Below are 13,559 nucleotides of genomic sequence, written 5' to 3' on the forward strand. Positions count from 1 at the left end.
TCTGTAGACTGCAAGGCTGGCTAGGATCATCGCATGGAAATGTCTTTTTTGGGAACACCCTATTTACGATGTCGCCCATCAATTGGACGGTTTGGATCATCCTATGGTGTAAGTTTTTTTTACTTGTTTTAATAGGGAGTGTAAGAAATATGTTTTTTGTTTGCAGGCTTTGTCACAAAATTCTTATTAGATTATATATGGTGTAAGCCCATGTAGTGAAGTATTTTTTAATAAGCCGGTAGGGGTCCTCACAAAACCCCAACTTACCTATCAAAAAAGAAAAAAATTGTACCGGATATTTTACGGCCTACACCATAGGATGATCCAAACCGTCCATTTAATGGGCCACGATATAAATTGATGGTGCCCAAAAAAATATTTCACAGATGATAATCCTTTGTTCACGCACGTGCGATGCACGTGCGTTTTTACTAGTAATAAAAGTCTCGCGAGGCCTCGAAGCAGATTTATACTCTTCCGTGAAAAACTTTTTCTTCCAGAAAAAAGATATCTCGGCGGGAGTATATAGAAAAAAAGCCGCGAGTCTACGTCTATATCTGATACGAATCCAATCATCCTGAACTCAAAAACCCTAGCATCATTCATCCTTCTAATGGATAATTCCGCAATTTCGCCTGCCGAAACCCTAGCCTCTCAAAATCCCCTCCATTTTCAAGACACCACCCTATCTTCCTCCTATCAAAACCCTCCATCCTCTTCCGGAACCCTAATTTCCCCCTTTCCTCATCTTTCTTCATCATTCCAAAACCTAGCTCCACCCTCTGAAACCCTACCTTGTTATGATCTAAACCCTCCTCCACAAACCCTAGATCCTCAGAATCCAATTTCTTATTGGGAAACCCTAGATTCTCACAATCCAATTTCGTCATGGGAAACCCTAGAATCTCAAAACCCTCCTCCCCCTCCAGAAACCCTAGATTCTCAAAATCCACCTTCATGGGAAACCCTAGATTCACAAAATCCACCACCACCTCCTCCTGAAACCCTAGCTCACGACGATCAAAACCCACTGCCTCCCCCTTCTATCTCCTCTGCACAAGTACACGAAGTTCAAAATTCTATCACTTCCCATGAATCTTATATCATACCTTCTTCATTACAAGCCCTAGATCCCTCTTTTCAGAAACTTCCCACAGAAAAATCTTCTATAGATTGCAAAACTACTGAAAGCCATAATCAGACACCCACCACATCAAAACCAGACCAAAATGGTTTCAAAATCACCCACAGCGGCCCTGAAAAGGACTACTCTGGCATGGAAGAGGAGACAACAAGCCGACGAAGGCGTCGGAGTAGGTGGGACCCACCATCAGAATCTGATCCCGCAAATGGCGATGGTGGCCGGAAGAAGAAATCCCGATGGGCCGACGACGATCCAACGCGTATCATTCAGTTACCTGACTTCATGAAGGAATTAACTGGAGGTATAGATCTAGACCCTGAAGTCCAATCTCTTAACATTAGGCTTCTTGAAATTAGTAGAATTCTACAGTCGGGTTTGCCCTTAGACGACCGCCCTGAAGGTGCGCGCTCACCTTCTCCTGAACCCATTTACGATAACTTAGGCATTCGTATAAACACTCGTGAGTATCGTGCCCGCGAGAAATTCAATAGAGAGAGACAAGAAATAATCTCTCAGTTGATAAAAAAGAATCCTGCGTTCAAACCCCCGATAGATTACCGCCCTCCCAAGCTTCAAAAGAAGCTGTACATACCCTTGAAAGAATTTCCGGGTTATAATTTTATAGGGCTTATCATTGGGCCAAGGGGAAACACGCAGAAGAGAATGGAGAAGGAGACAGGGGCGAAGATTGTGATTCGCGGTAAAGGGTCGGTGAAAGAAGGTAGATTGCCGCAAAAACGTGACTTCAAACCCGACCCATATGAGAATGAGGATTTACATGTTTTGGTTGAAGCCGACACGCAGGAGGCAGTTGATGCTGCGGCGGGGATGTTGGAGAAGCTCTTAATGCCCGTTGATGAAGTGCTTAATGAGCATAAGAGACAGCAGCTTAAGGAACTTGCTGCTTTGAATGGGACAATAAGAGATGAAGAGTTTTGTAGGTTGTGTGGTGAGCCTGGGCATCGACAGTATGCTTGTCCCTCTCGTACCTCGACGTTTAAAAGTGATGTTCTTTGTAAGATTTGTGGGGATGGGGGGCACCCCACTATAGATTGCCCCATGAAAGGAACAGGCAAGAAAATGGATGATGAGTATCAGAATTTCTTGGCGGAGTTAGGAGGGAGCGGCCCAGATTCTTTGACTCGGCAAAACTCATCTCTGCCACTTCTCAGCTCAACTAGTTCGGGAAGCAATCCTCCATGGGTTACTAGTACTAGCTCTGGGGGCATTGGGAGCACGTTGCAAGCGGGTATGACAAATGGTGCGAAGATAGGAAAGGAATACGATGATACAAATTTGTATATTGGTTACTTGCCTCCTAATCTTGATGATGATGAGCTAATTCGATTGTTTTCACCTTATGGCGATATTGTGATGGCTAAGGTCATTAAGGATCGGGTGACTGGGTTGAGTAAAGGCTACGGTTTTGTGAAGTATAACGATGCCACTCAGGCCACTCAGGCCATAAATAGTATGAATGGGTATCGTTTAGAGGGGAGGGTTATAGCTGTACGAGTTGCAGGCAAACCACCTCAGCCTAATGTACCTCCAGGGCCTCCTACAACAATGCCCACTTATCCTGGTTCGGATCGGGCTGTCGGTGGTTACCCGTCTCAGCAATTCACACCAAGTGGACCTATTGGAAATGCACCACCCGGAGGCTACATGGGTGGCCCATTTCCATATGCTCCTTACACCCCTCTGCCCCCTGGTTCAAGTATGTACACCCCTGTTCAAGGTCAGTCTATGCCCCCTTATGGTTTCCAATACCCCCCTTCATTTCAGAATATGCCCTCTGGTGCTCCATTGCAAGGTATGTCTTCCAGTGGGGCCCAGCAGAATTTACCCCCAGGAGTACAATCTCAGAACAATCCATCCGCACAATCCATGTCAAACAATGTCTATGGCAATTCAGTAGCTGGAATGACACCAAGTGTACGGCCTTCCTATCCACCAACTTCTTTAGGTTACCCATCTTATTATGGTGTAGTTCCTTCTGCACCTCATTTGACAATAAACCAGTCACAGGGCATGGAAAATACACCATGGGCAGCAAATCCGCCAGTGTCCCTGCCTGTTTCATCTGCAGACCCGACAACTTATGCAGCCGACTCAGAGTACGAGAAATTCATGGCGGAGATGAAGTGATTCAGATTAGTTGGCAATGTTGCTCTCCGGCTTGAAGAGTAAGTTGGCCTTTTTTTTGCTCCAATGTCTGGTAGAATTTGGATATAATGAATTTCTTTTGTCTTCTGTTTTTGTTTTTCCAGTGGCATGTTTGCTGTTGTAGCATGTTTCATTGGGTTTAGTGTTTGAATTTTTTGCTTTACTTCTTTTTTTTTTCTTTTGCTTTACTTTAGCAGAGGACATCTCAGCTATGATTTTGTGGAGACGAACATAATGTTTCGTGGAATCTTTCTAATTTGAATAACTTTCCATTTTTCACCATGTATTTTGGTATATTCTTGTTTTTGCATCTCTTGACTTTGCTTCCGGTTATGATTGGATTTTTTTTTGCAGGCGTCAGGTTATTGGGGCTCTTGTGAACCTGATTTATTACCTATTGCTATGACTTCAACTTGTTGGATGTTTGGGACTCATGTCTTTAACCTTGCTGTACTCTTATGACTATTGCAGAGATTTGTGGGCTGAAAGATCAGTTCATTTCTCATAGTATTGAAGAAATTGTGGATCCAGCTTTATAATGTTTTGAGGATGGAACTGGCTTTCTCCTGTGTGGATGCGATTTGCCACCTGCATGCGTCAGAGATGCTAATTTATCTTCTCCATTTGTTTTACCTTGAACATTCTTGACGCGCTAATCACTGACAGTTTTGGGTTATTATGTTTTATTTGGGATGAATTTTGTGGTTTTCCATCTTGGTTTCTCTAACTACCTTTAGTTGCTTGTCTTGACTTCCCTTCCTTTTCTAAGACACTGATTTTATGGGAGCCCGAGCTTCTATATTTAACCTGGCTACCATGCCCATGAAGCTGCCTGATGCATGCCACTCATGTCTAGAGAAGGAGGCGTCTGTGTATTAGTATTGATATGATTTGGGTATGTACTGTTTTGTATATTGATTACTCTAGGCATTATAATCCCAATAGATTGATTTTTTTTAATGGTAATCCCAATAGATTGATGCTTCTAGTTCTTGCTTATTTGTATTTCGTCTGACGTGCCTTTATAGTTGTCCTGTGGCAGATCACAAGACAAATTACCTGTATTGATAATCTGTGTTTTTCCTGGTACAGTTTTGATAACTATAGATGCCAATTTGGAGTTGTGCCTGAATTTGACGTCTATATATATATATATATATATATATATATGAGGAAACTGTTAAGCTCACCAAACTTATGGTGAGCTAGCTTGCCCAATCACATGGGTCCCACATTTTGGGGAGTGATCCAAACCATTCATTTGCAAGGCCTTATCATAGATAGGGGGTGTACCAAAAATCAGCTCCATAGGATCATCCTAACCCCTCCATTTGTGGAGGACAAAAATGGGGCAGATTTGTGTCTGTCCATTTTTGTCCTCCACAAATGGAGGGGTTAGGATGATCCTATGGAGCTGATTTTTGGTACATCCCCCATCTATGTAAGGGACTTTCAAATGAATGCTTTGGATCATCCTGACAAAGTGGGCCCCCATGTGATTGGGCAAGCTAGCTCACCATAAGTTTGGTGAGCTTAAGCTCACCAACAGTTTCCTCTCTCTCTCTCTCTCTATATATATATATATATGCTAACGTTTTCCTCTTGTCATCTCCCTGGACCTCTGCATCTCCAGGGGCTCATAAAGTCTTATGGATTCTGTATATGCTTAACCCTCATTTTGTTTTCAAATTTCTAACCTCAGCAATGTTAATTCTTCTGTTCTCCATTGCATTCAACTATTTATTGTCTCTTTTCTTGAATCAATTGCACAAATTCTTGTTTAATTATTTTTTAAACCTTAAAATGGTTTTTAAGTGTTGAATTCTTATTTGTAGTATTTCATGTAGCAATACTAGGGATATGGTTTCTGTAGGCTACCATTCACACACTCAATTATCCACTCTTACTTCCCATGTTACTTGGCCGATTGGAAAGTGCTCATCCATTGGTGCTTCTAACTCTCACCGTCTTGAGCAATTGTGATGGCTCTGTAATCAATGGACTCTGATGTCCAGATATCATCTACATGAATTTTTAGCTGATGATTCTGGTTAAGGTATGATTAGAACTAACAGTTGCTGTACCAAGTTTCCCATTTGGTTCCAGTACCATAGGTGCCTGGATGCTGTATTTGGGTTAACCTACTTCATATTTAGGGACTGGAGTGTCTGGATGGAACATTTCTGGAACACATTGGGAGGTAACTTGATGTGGCCCAGGGTTGGAGAAGTAGATAGAAGGGGAAAGGGAAGAAGTGGAAGAGAAGAAGAATAGGAGGGAAGGAGAAGAGACAAGAAGAAAGAAGAGAGAAGACAAGAAATTAGAGGGGAGAAATAGGAGAAGAAGAATGAGAGAAGAGAAAGGGAAGAAGAGGGGTGGGGGAGAATCTCCATTCTCAATTCATTAATTCATCATCAAAATCTGAAAACCCTAATACATGAGGGCCTATATATAGGCAATTAAATAACCTGGAAATAAAAATAACATGGAAAATAAAATTCCTAAAAACTAAAACGTGGAAATAAAAGTCCTAGAAACTAAATGACATGGAAATAAAAGTCCTAGAAACTAAATGACATGGAAATAAAAATCCTAAAAGTTCTAATCGGCAAATATGCCACTTATTGGGCCTACAATATGCATCATAACTGAACGGCTCAATTGCTTCTATGACATGCAGCTTTTATTTATTCAAACATATAATGAAGTCAACTGATTTGTTTACCTTCTCATACAAGTTAAAGAAAAATTATTTTTTAAAAAAATTTCCCCAAACTAACCAAACCAAAATTAGATACTTTTGAAGGAGAAACCATATTTGTTTGTAGGAAATCTGTGGATCATATCTTATTACATTGCAAGGTGGCAAGAGAATTATGGAGTAAATTGTTATTTAGATTGGTATTCTTTGGATTTTCCATGCAAAAGTAATAGATCTATTACAAAGGGTGGTCGCCAGTTCCATAGAAGAAAAGAGGCATAGTTTTGTGGAATGCTTCCTTCCTAGCCATCCTATGGGTTATTTGGAAAGAAAGAAATGCAAGAAATTTTATGGAACCTCCAAAGGCTTGGCGTTTCTCTTTATTAAAGTAATTGCTTTCACGATTTCATGCGTCAAAATTCTTCCTAATTTCAAATTTGTACCTGCCTATGCTTTATGGAATGATTGGGAAGGAGGTTGCTGCAAGGAAAAGAAGGAAAAAATAGTGCAAGTATGGACCCCTCCTTCTAGCGGCTTCCTAAAACTAAATTTTGATGGATCTAGTTTGGGCAATGACGCCCGACTGGAATTGGAAGAGTATCGAGAAAGAATCACGGGGAGGTCATTTGGGCCTTCGCCGGACCAATTGCTGTGGCGGATGCATTGGAAGCGGAGGTGTGTGCAGTTCACCAAGGATTAAAACTTTTGGCTAGAGATGGTCTTGATAAAGTGATGATAGAAGGGGACTCCTTGAATGTGATCCGTTGACTAGACAAATCGGAGAAACATCCATGGAGATTCGACATGTTCTTTGATGAGATGTTTGACCGGGTGAGATCTTCTTCTATGATATTCCATCATGTTCGGCGATCTGCCAATTTGGTGGCGGATGGGTTAGCAAGAGAATGCGTCTCAATGGAGTCTTTGGCTCTTTTTTATTCTCTCCCTCCTTGATAGTATTGTATTTCTCGAAATGTTTTGTTTTGTTTATGTTTCTCTTTCTATGATGTACTCTGACCATCTCGGTCTCCTTCAATAAAATTGGCTGCCATGTTAAAAAAATCCATATTTGTTTGAAGGACAAATGATAATGTTTATAGAGGTTTTTGTGCAATTTTGAAAAACTTTGAAAAAATGTTTGTAATTAGGAAGCAGAACCTCATATGTAAGTGCGAGCTCTCTTTTGAACCCCTTTTCACTCAAAGCCATCCACCCAACTTCTCAATGTTAAATGGATGGAGATAAATTCTCATAACGAGGCTAGTCAGATAAACTCTTATAACAACTCTCATAACGAGGCTATAGATTAAGTCTCATAACAAGGTCTCTCTCTCTCTCTCTCTCTCTCTCTCTCTCTCTAGCTAATCGTATGTCTATCATCAATGTCCAATGGCCCTCTCCTTTTCCTGTTGTCTTATGCTTCGACAAGCGCTCATAACTCTTATGTTGCTTTTGTCCCCCCCCCCCCTCTCTCTCTCTCTCTCTCTCTCTCTCTCTCTCTCGTTTTCCTTATTTCATTTTTCGGGGCTCAGTGATTTTGGTCATTAACGTATATGAGATACAAGGAATTGCTACTCTCTTTCTTTTTTCAAATTTTGTAGACTGGAAGAAGTTGAACTAAAATACCATAAATAAAGTTTATTATTGCTTTAACTATATCTTGGGTGAAAACTTTACCACGTTTCAGGTTTATTTTTGGTTATGATTTATGGTACGGATGGAGGGTGATTATAGGGAAGAGGCTAATGAACCTAAGGTGGTTGAATCTTGGATGCCACCGGCTCATGGGATTCTTAAGTTGAACTTCGATGGATCAAGTTTGGGAAATTTGGGTCCGTCGGGCATTGGAAGTGGTCTATTGAGGAATGAAGAGGGGGTTGTTGTAATTTGGGCTTTTAGAGGTCTCATTGGTATAGCAGATGCCAATGAAGCGGAGGTTAGAGCCATCTATCATGGTATCAATATGCTTCTTAATGTTGATATGAACAAGGTGGTGGTGGAAGGGGACTCCCTCAATGTTATTAGATGGCTTTGAGGTACTAACGCGGTGCCTTGAAGATTCGCCGACTTCTTTGATGAAATTCAGGATAGAATTGGGACGACATTGGTCTCTTTTTCACATGTAAGGCGGTCATCCAACGGCGACACAGATAAATTAGTTCGTGAAGGGGTTTCCAAAGAAAGTGTAGAGTTCTTCAACTTTCTTCTTCCCTAGTGTTTTCCTTTTGTATATTGGCTTCTATGTCTTAATTGCACTTATGTAGCTCTCTTCCAGAACCTCCTCGGCCTCACTTTTTATTTAATGAAATCTATCTGGTCGTTCAAAAAAAAAAAAAACATGTAATACATTTAACATAAGCTTAGACAATAAAAATGCACATTCAGTGCATGCTATGCATATTATAAACCCAATATTTAATTATATTATACTAGAAACCGAGCCAAAGATGCTTCGAGGATGTTCCAGGACAACGTTTCAAAATGTGAATGCGGGTCAAAACACAACCAAATCAAATCCTAGTCGACTCAGCACAATGTGGTCAAGTACTTGGTTGACGCAGTCATAACTCGGAGGGTCAAAGGAGTTTTGATTGACTTTGCATGGCAAAACGCAGACTCGAACAAGAATACGACCAAGGTAAAAGGGAGAGTCTACTGGGGGGAGTCAGGCGATGACACGGGGAGGTTTTGAAACTATGCCAATAACGTCTCAAGAGTGTGCCTAGGAACACCTTCAACATTTATTGAGAACGAGCTTAATAAACTACCTAAAAATGTGCTAATAGGCTTTCTTTTATTTTCTTATTTTTGGATGATATGATTTAAGTTCATTAATTTAAAGAAAAAGAACTGTATATACATATGTTGCTGCTAGAATCCGTTTTGAGTCGATAGAATTTCAAAGTAGCCATCCTATTCGACTATAAAGCATCCCAACAGTCCCAAAATTACTGCTGTTTAAACAATCCAACTGTAATGAATCACAAGAGTCCTAGAAATTCTATCCCATTAAAGAAGCAAAATCCTAGAATCAGCACACTATAGTGGGGTTGAATCACCGATTACTAGGCCTTCCCTCTCTAAATCTTCCTTTGCTAACTTGTCTGCCATCATGTTTGCAGATCTGAATTTGTGTTGAATCTTTTGGTTTAATCTTGGTGCAAGGTCTAAAATCTCCAAAATGATCCCTGATCCCACCCAGTCTTCAAGGTCGGCGGGGCAATCTGCACACAGGAAAAGGCCAGGAATGCCCGGATCCATAGCTCTAGGGAAACCCTTCGACACTCAAGTCAGTAAAGACAATAGATGGAGTAAAGCGTCTAGGAAAATGCTAGGAGGGTTCAGTCCGACGTAACTCCCTCTCTCGTTTTTAGTCTCTCTTCTTTAATGGTGTCTGAGTTCCCCTTTTATGTGTAGGAGCTTACATGCCTCATAGGGCAAAGGTGTTGTAGTCTGCCTTGCCATTGCTGGCATTGGTGCTTGCATCAGTGCTGCAGGAGTTGTTTAGTCGCATGGCGAAAGGCATGATTAACCCTGCCATTATGTGGTTCTAGGAGATTTAGGGTGACGGCCGATTGGGCAGTGAGCCAACGCGTGGCTCCTAGATGCCGTGTAGATTGAGGATTTCATGTTGTCTGAGAGGCTGAGCGCCTCTATCGGCTCGCTTCTCTTGTGCTGCATGGCAGACGTTTGCTCGGGTCTTCTGTGGGCCCGGTTCCACATGTCAGTGTCCAATTTTTCCCCTAACAACATACGACCAAATTACTAAGCCACCATACAATTTGTTTTTTAGAATTTCTTGGCATGGGTAGTTCTTTAGTGATATTTGGATATTTTAGTTCTTGGGCTTTTATCTATAAAGATCAGATGAAAATATAAAAAATTAGGAAAAAACGATTGCAAGAAATAGGGTTGTAAGTAAAGATATAACTCAGAATCATGCTACGGAACCGGCCGCCCGACTAGTGGGTAACCGGCCAATTCACCACATGGCCTGGATAGACTGACAGGTGGTTCTCTTGGTTGTTTTCTAGACCGGCAATTGGCGCGCTCTCTCTCTCTCTCTCTCTCTCTCTCTCTCTCTCTCTCTACGATAGGGATCACTTTTATTTCACTAGAAGCACAAGTTACACAACCAAATGACACTAGCTGCCCCAATACACATCAGTAGCAACCATAGAATTTCAAAGTAGCCATCCTATTCGACTATAAAGCATCCCAACAGTCCCAAAATTACTGCTGTTTAAACAATCCAACTGTAATGAATCACAAGAGTCCCAGAAATTCTATCCCATTAAAGAAGCAAAATCCTAAAATCAGCACACTATAGTGGGGTTGAATCACCGATTACTAGGCCTTCCCTCTCTAAATCTTCCTTTGCTAACTTGTCTGCCATCATGTTTGCAGATCTGAATTTGTGTTGAATCTTTTGGTTTAATCTTGGTGCAAGGTCTAAAATCTCCAAAATGATCCCTTATCCCACCCAGTCTTCAAGGTCCTGTGAATTTCTTGTTTGCCCATACTATCACATTTATTGAGTTTCATTCAACAAGTAGTTGTCCACTTAGCATGATGAGAAAATACTTACACCAGGAAGTTGCCTGCACTTCCACTTCATTTGAATCACTCTCACCGGCTGGCACATTTTATCCAACCACAAGGGGAAAGCCTCCGGCCTCCCATTTGGGTTTGGAAATAGATTTTGCTCCATTTTCTCCAGTTCCTAAGTACCTCTTGACTCAAGTGACCTAACTTTTTTGAGTGAGATGACAACTTTTTGCTAGTCTTGCTATGAATCCCTAAGAGAGAACGGTTATTAATTTCACTTGGTTTAAGGTTCTTTAAACTCTAATGTCCCATGCCATTGACACCCCCCCCCCCCCCCCTCCCCCCCACCCTTTTTTTTTTCTTAATAGTCAAAAACTCTTAGCAACTTCTTTATTAGTTACTAAGAGATAAAGGTCTTGAAATGCATGGTGTAACGATGACTATCCTAACCGTAAATCCTCCCAAAACCTAGTATCCTTCCCCCTTCCCATCCTATATCTGACTCATAAAGTGATTTTGACCAAGGTTTTAAATTTCGGTTTTGGTTGGAAATGTCGGTGGAATTCCTGTAAAATCATGGAAATGCATTGAAAGCTTTGTTAATGATAGAATTTTAAGGATAGTTATAAAAATGATAGAATTTTACAATAAATTCAGGAAATGATAGAACAATCACAAATACACACTTAGAAACTGTCACATAAGCAAGAAAACCATCCATAATAATTCAACGACTTCGAACACCTAGTGACATTTGCTGTCATTCATTTCTTATAAATATAGATACATAAGATCCACTAATATACTTGGTTTTGATATGCTTTTAAGTTTCGGTGGGGGTGGAAACGGAAACATTTGAATCATTTCATGTTGGCTTTTGTAGAAATTAAAAACCGTGATTTTTACTTACAAATTAACTGTCTTGTACCCGAACCTTAACCTATTGTTGGATTTCGACACTCCCGGTCCCCCATAATGCCCCATATTTTTCCCCAATGTTTTAGTGTCATAAGGCATCTTTTTCTTATCCATACCTCCATATCCACTTTCCTAGAAGTGCTTTGTTTCTCAACCATAACTTTACAGTTCCAAGTCTGCTGTGCTTCTTTGATTTACACACTTTCTTCCACTTCATGAGATGCTTAATTCTTTCTTTTCTTTCTCTTCCCTCCCAAAGGACAATCGATGTACGTTTTCCATTCTACTAGATACCTTTGATGGTATCTTGAAAGTAACTTACAATTCACTGGTAGGTTTGCCAGTATTGCTTTAATAATAGTAATTCTTCCACCAAAAGAGAGGTACCAAGGAGCTAGTTTCCTTTCCATTCTTTCAATGGCCAGATTCCAAAGAGACGATGCCGGAATCCCAAAGCCTAGAGGGATGCCAATATAAGTTATGGGAAACTCTTCATTTTTATATCCTATGATACTAGCAAGCGATTGGATTTCTTCTTGCATATTAATTCAGTATATATTATTGGCAGCTCTTCATTTCTGCATCCTATGATAACTTGATGCCAATATAAGTTATGGGCAGCTCTTCATTTCTGCATCCTATGATAACTTGATGCCAATATAAGTTATGGGCAGCTCTTCATTTCTGCGTCCTATGATACTTGCGGGCGATTGGATCTTATTGCGTATTGATTCAGTATAAATTATGAGCCATTCACCTCAGTTAGAAGTTCCTCAGTTGTAATCTTTTCTTATGCGATGTGAAAACAACCAGTCACTCCAAAAGCTTAAGCCGTTGGAGAAGGCGTTATTTATTCTTTTATACTTTAACATGGGCGAAATTAGATTGAGTCAACCCAGCCAAATTCTTGGGTGAGTTTTGTTTGGTGGTTTGTTGCAACTCCAGTTCTCCCCATAGCTCTGGTTCAGCCTTAGTAGGTGATCTGGTACTGAAGCTATTGTTATTTTTATGGCAGGAACTGTGGCCCAGTTTGCAATCTGTAGAAACATTTTTAGCCGTGATGGCTGTCTTTCCATGGTTTGGAGGGCACATTGGAATGATGAATGTTTGAACTGGGTCCTGGTCTTGGCAGAGGTAGCAAGAACTAAAAGCTCCATTCTCTTAGTTGCTGAAGGTAAGGGAAAGGGAGGCTGATAATCATATCTTATTGTTTGTTCCTCAATGAACTCTGTAGAGTGGGTTTCTTGTGTACTGGTCCAAGCATTCAAGGGTTTGCCAATCCTTCTGCTTCCCTGTTGACGTGGACCCACTCATGGGACCCTCTCTTTCTCCTGCATAACACATTATTGTTGTTGAGATGATACAGTATGGGCCACTTATATCGTACTTGGTTTGGGTAATGCAATATTAGTTTCTTCTTCCAAGCCTGTGATATTATATATGGTTACATCCTATCTAAATTCTGTAGTAGAAAATCGCCCAAGCCACTTGGTGTTTCTGCAATCCTTTCATCATGGGTTATTCAAAAAACCATATAAAAAACCACCTATGTCTAGCAAAGCATACCTATCTATCATCCGATCCTAGTCTTTTTTATCTCATTGTGCCCGCTTCTACTTGATGGTGTTTGTCCAATGTACCAGCAGTCATGCAACCTAGGTGTTTTTTTTTTTTACCCTTCAAAACATATTGGTCATCATCAGAAACCTAGGTTTTATATTACATAGATTGCCTGTTGTACAAGATACGGTGTCCACATTGCGGTTTACGGTTTAAGGAGGAGGTTTCTGCATAGCTCCCACTCATCTTACATATGGTTATCAAACTTTAAGTTGGGTGGTTGTGAGGACAATTACTAGGGGTGCAACTCGGGTCGGGTTCAACCTGCAAAAAAAGTCAGGTCGGGTTGGGTTCGGGTTCGGGTTGAGTTTGGCTGGGAGTAATATCTCCACAGCCCTTGGTTTTTATAATGGCACCCATCACGAGACATGCTTGAAATAATGTGGTGCACACGATGCAGCTCAGGTCGGTTCGGATTGATTCCAATTCGATGATTACCATAAGCTCATCCTTACCCAACCC

General features: G+C 40.9%; 1 protein-coding gene across 4 annotated transcripts; it reads left to right on the forward strand.

Moving 5' to 3' along the window:
• Positions 1 to 486: 486 nt before the first annotated feature.
• LOC143854143 (splicing factor-like protein 1) lies at positions 487 to 12,896 on the forward strand. Of its 4 annotated transcripts, none has more exons than XM_077363959.1 (3): positions 487 to 3,079; positions 3,167 to 3,330; positions 3,665 to 4,020. In XM_077363959.1, exons 1-2 carry the CDS (start codon positions 614 to 616, stop codon positions 3,290 to 3,292), a joined length of 2,592 nt encoding a protein of 863 aa, XP_077220074.1. In that variant the 5' UTR covers positions 487 to 613; the 3' UTR covers positions 3,293 to 3,330; positions 3,665 to 4,020. The 4 variants fall into 4 exon arrangements, with proteins under 4 accessions (XP_077220074.1, XP_077220075.1, XP_077220073.1 ...); XM_077363960.1 differs by having other exon boundaries at positions 3,173 to 3,330; XM_077363958.1 differs by lacking the exon at positions 3,665 to 4,020 and adding an exon at positions 12,493 to 12,896 and having other exon boundaries at positions 487 to 3,330.
• Positions 12,897 to 13,559: the final 663 nt, after the last annotated feature.

This window comes from Tasmannia lanceolata, unplaced genomic scaffold (genome assembly GCF_043159265.1).
Source record: "Tasmannia lanceolata isolate RefF3 unplaced genomic scaffold, GAP_Taslan_0.1 ptg000020l, whole genome shotgun sequence".
NCBI lineage: Eukaryota > Viridiplantae > Streptophyta > Magnoliopsida > Canellales > Winteraceae > Tasmannia > Tasmannia lanceolata.

What these genes read in the sequence shown, in the direction of transcription:
- LOC143854143 (XM_077363958.1), top strand. Translation starts at nt 614, where the DNA reads ATGGATAATTCCGCAATTTCGCCTGCCGAAACCCTAGCCTCTCAAAAT.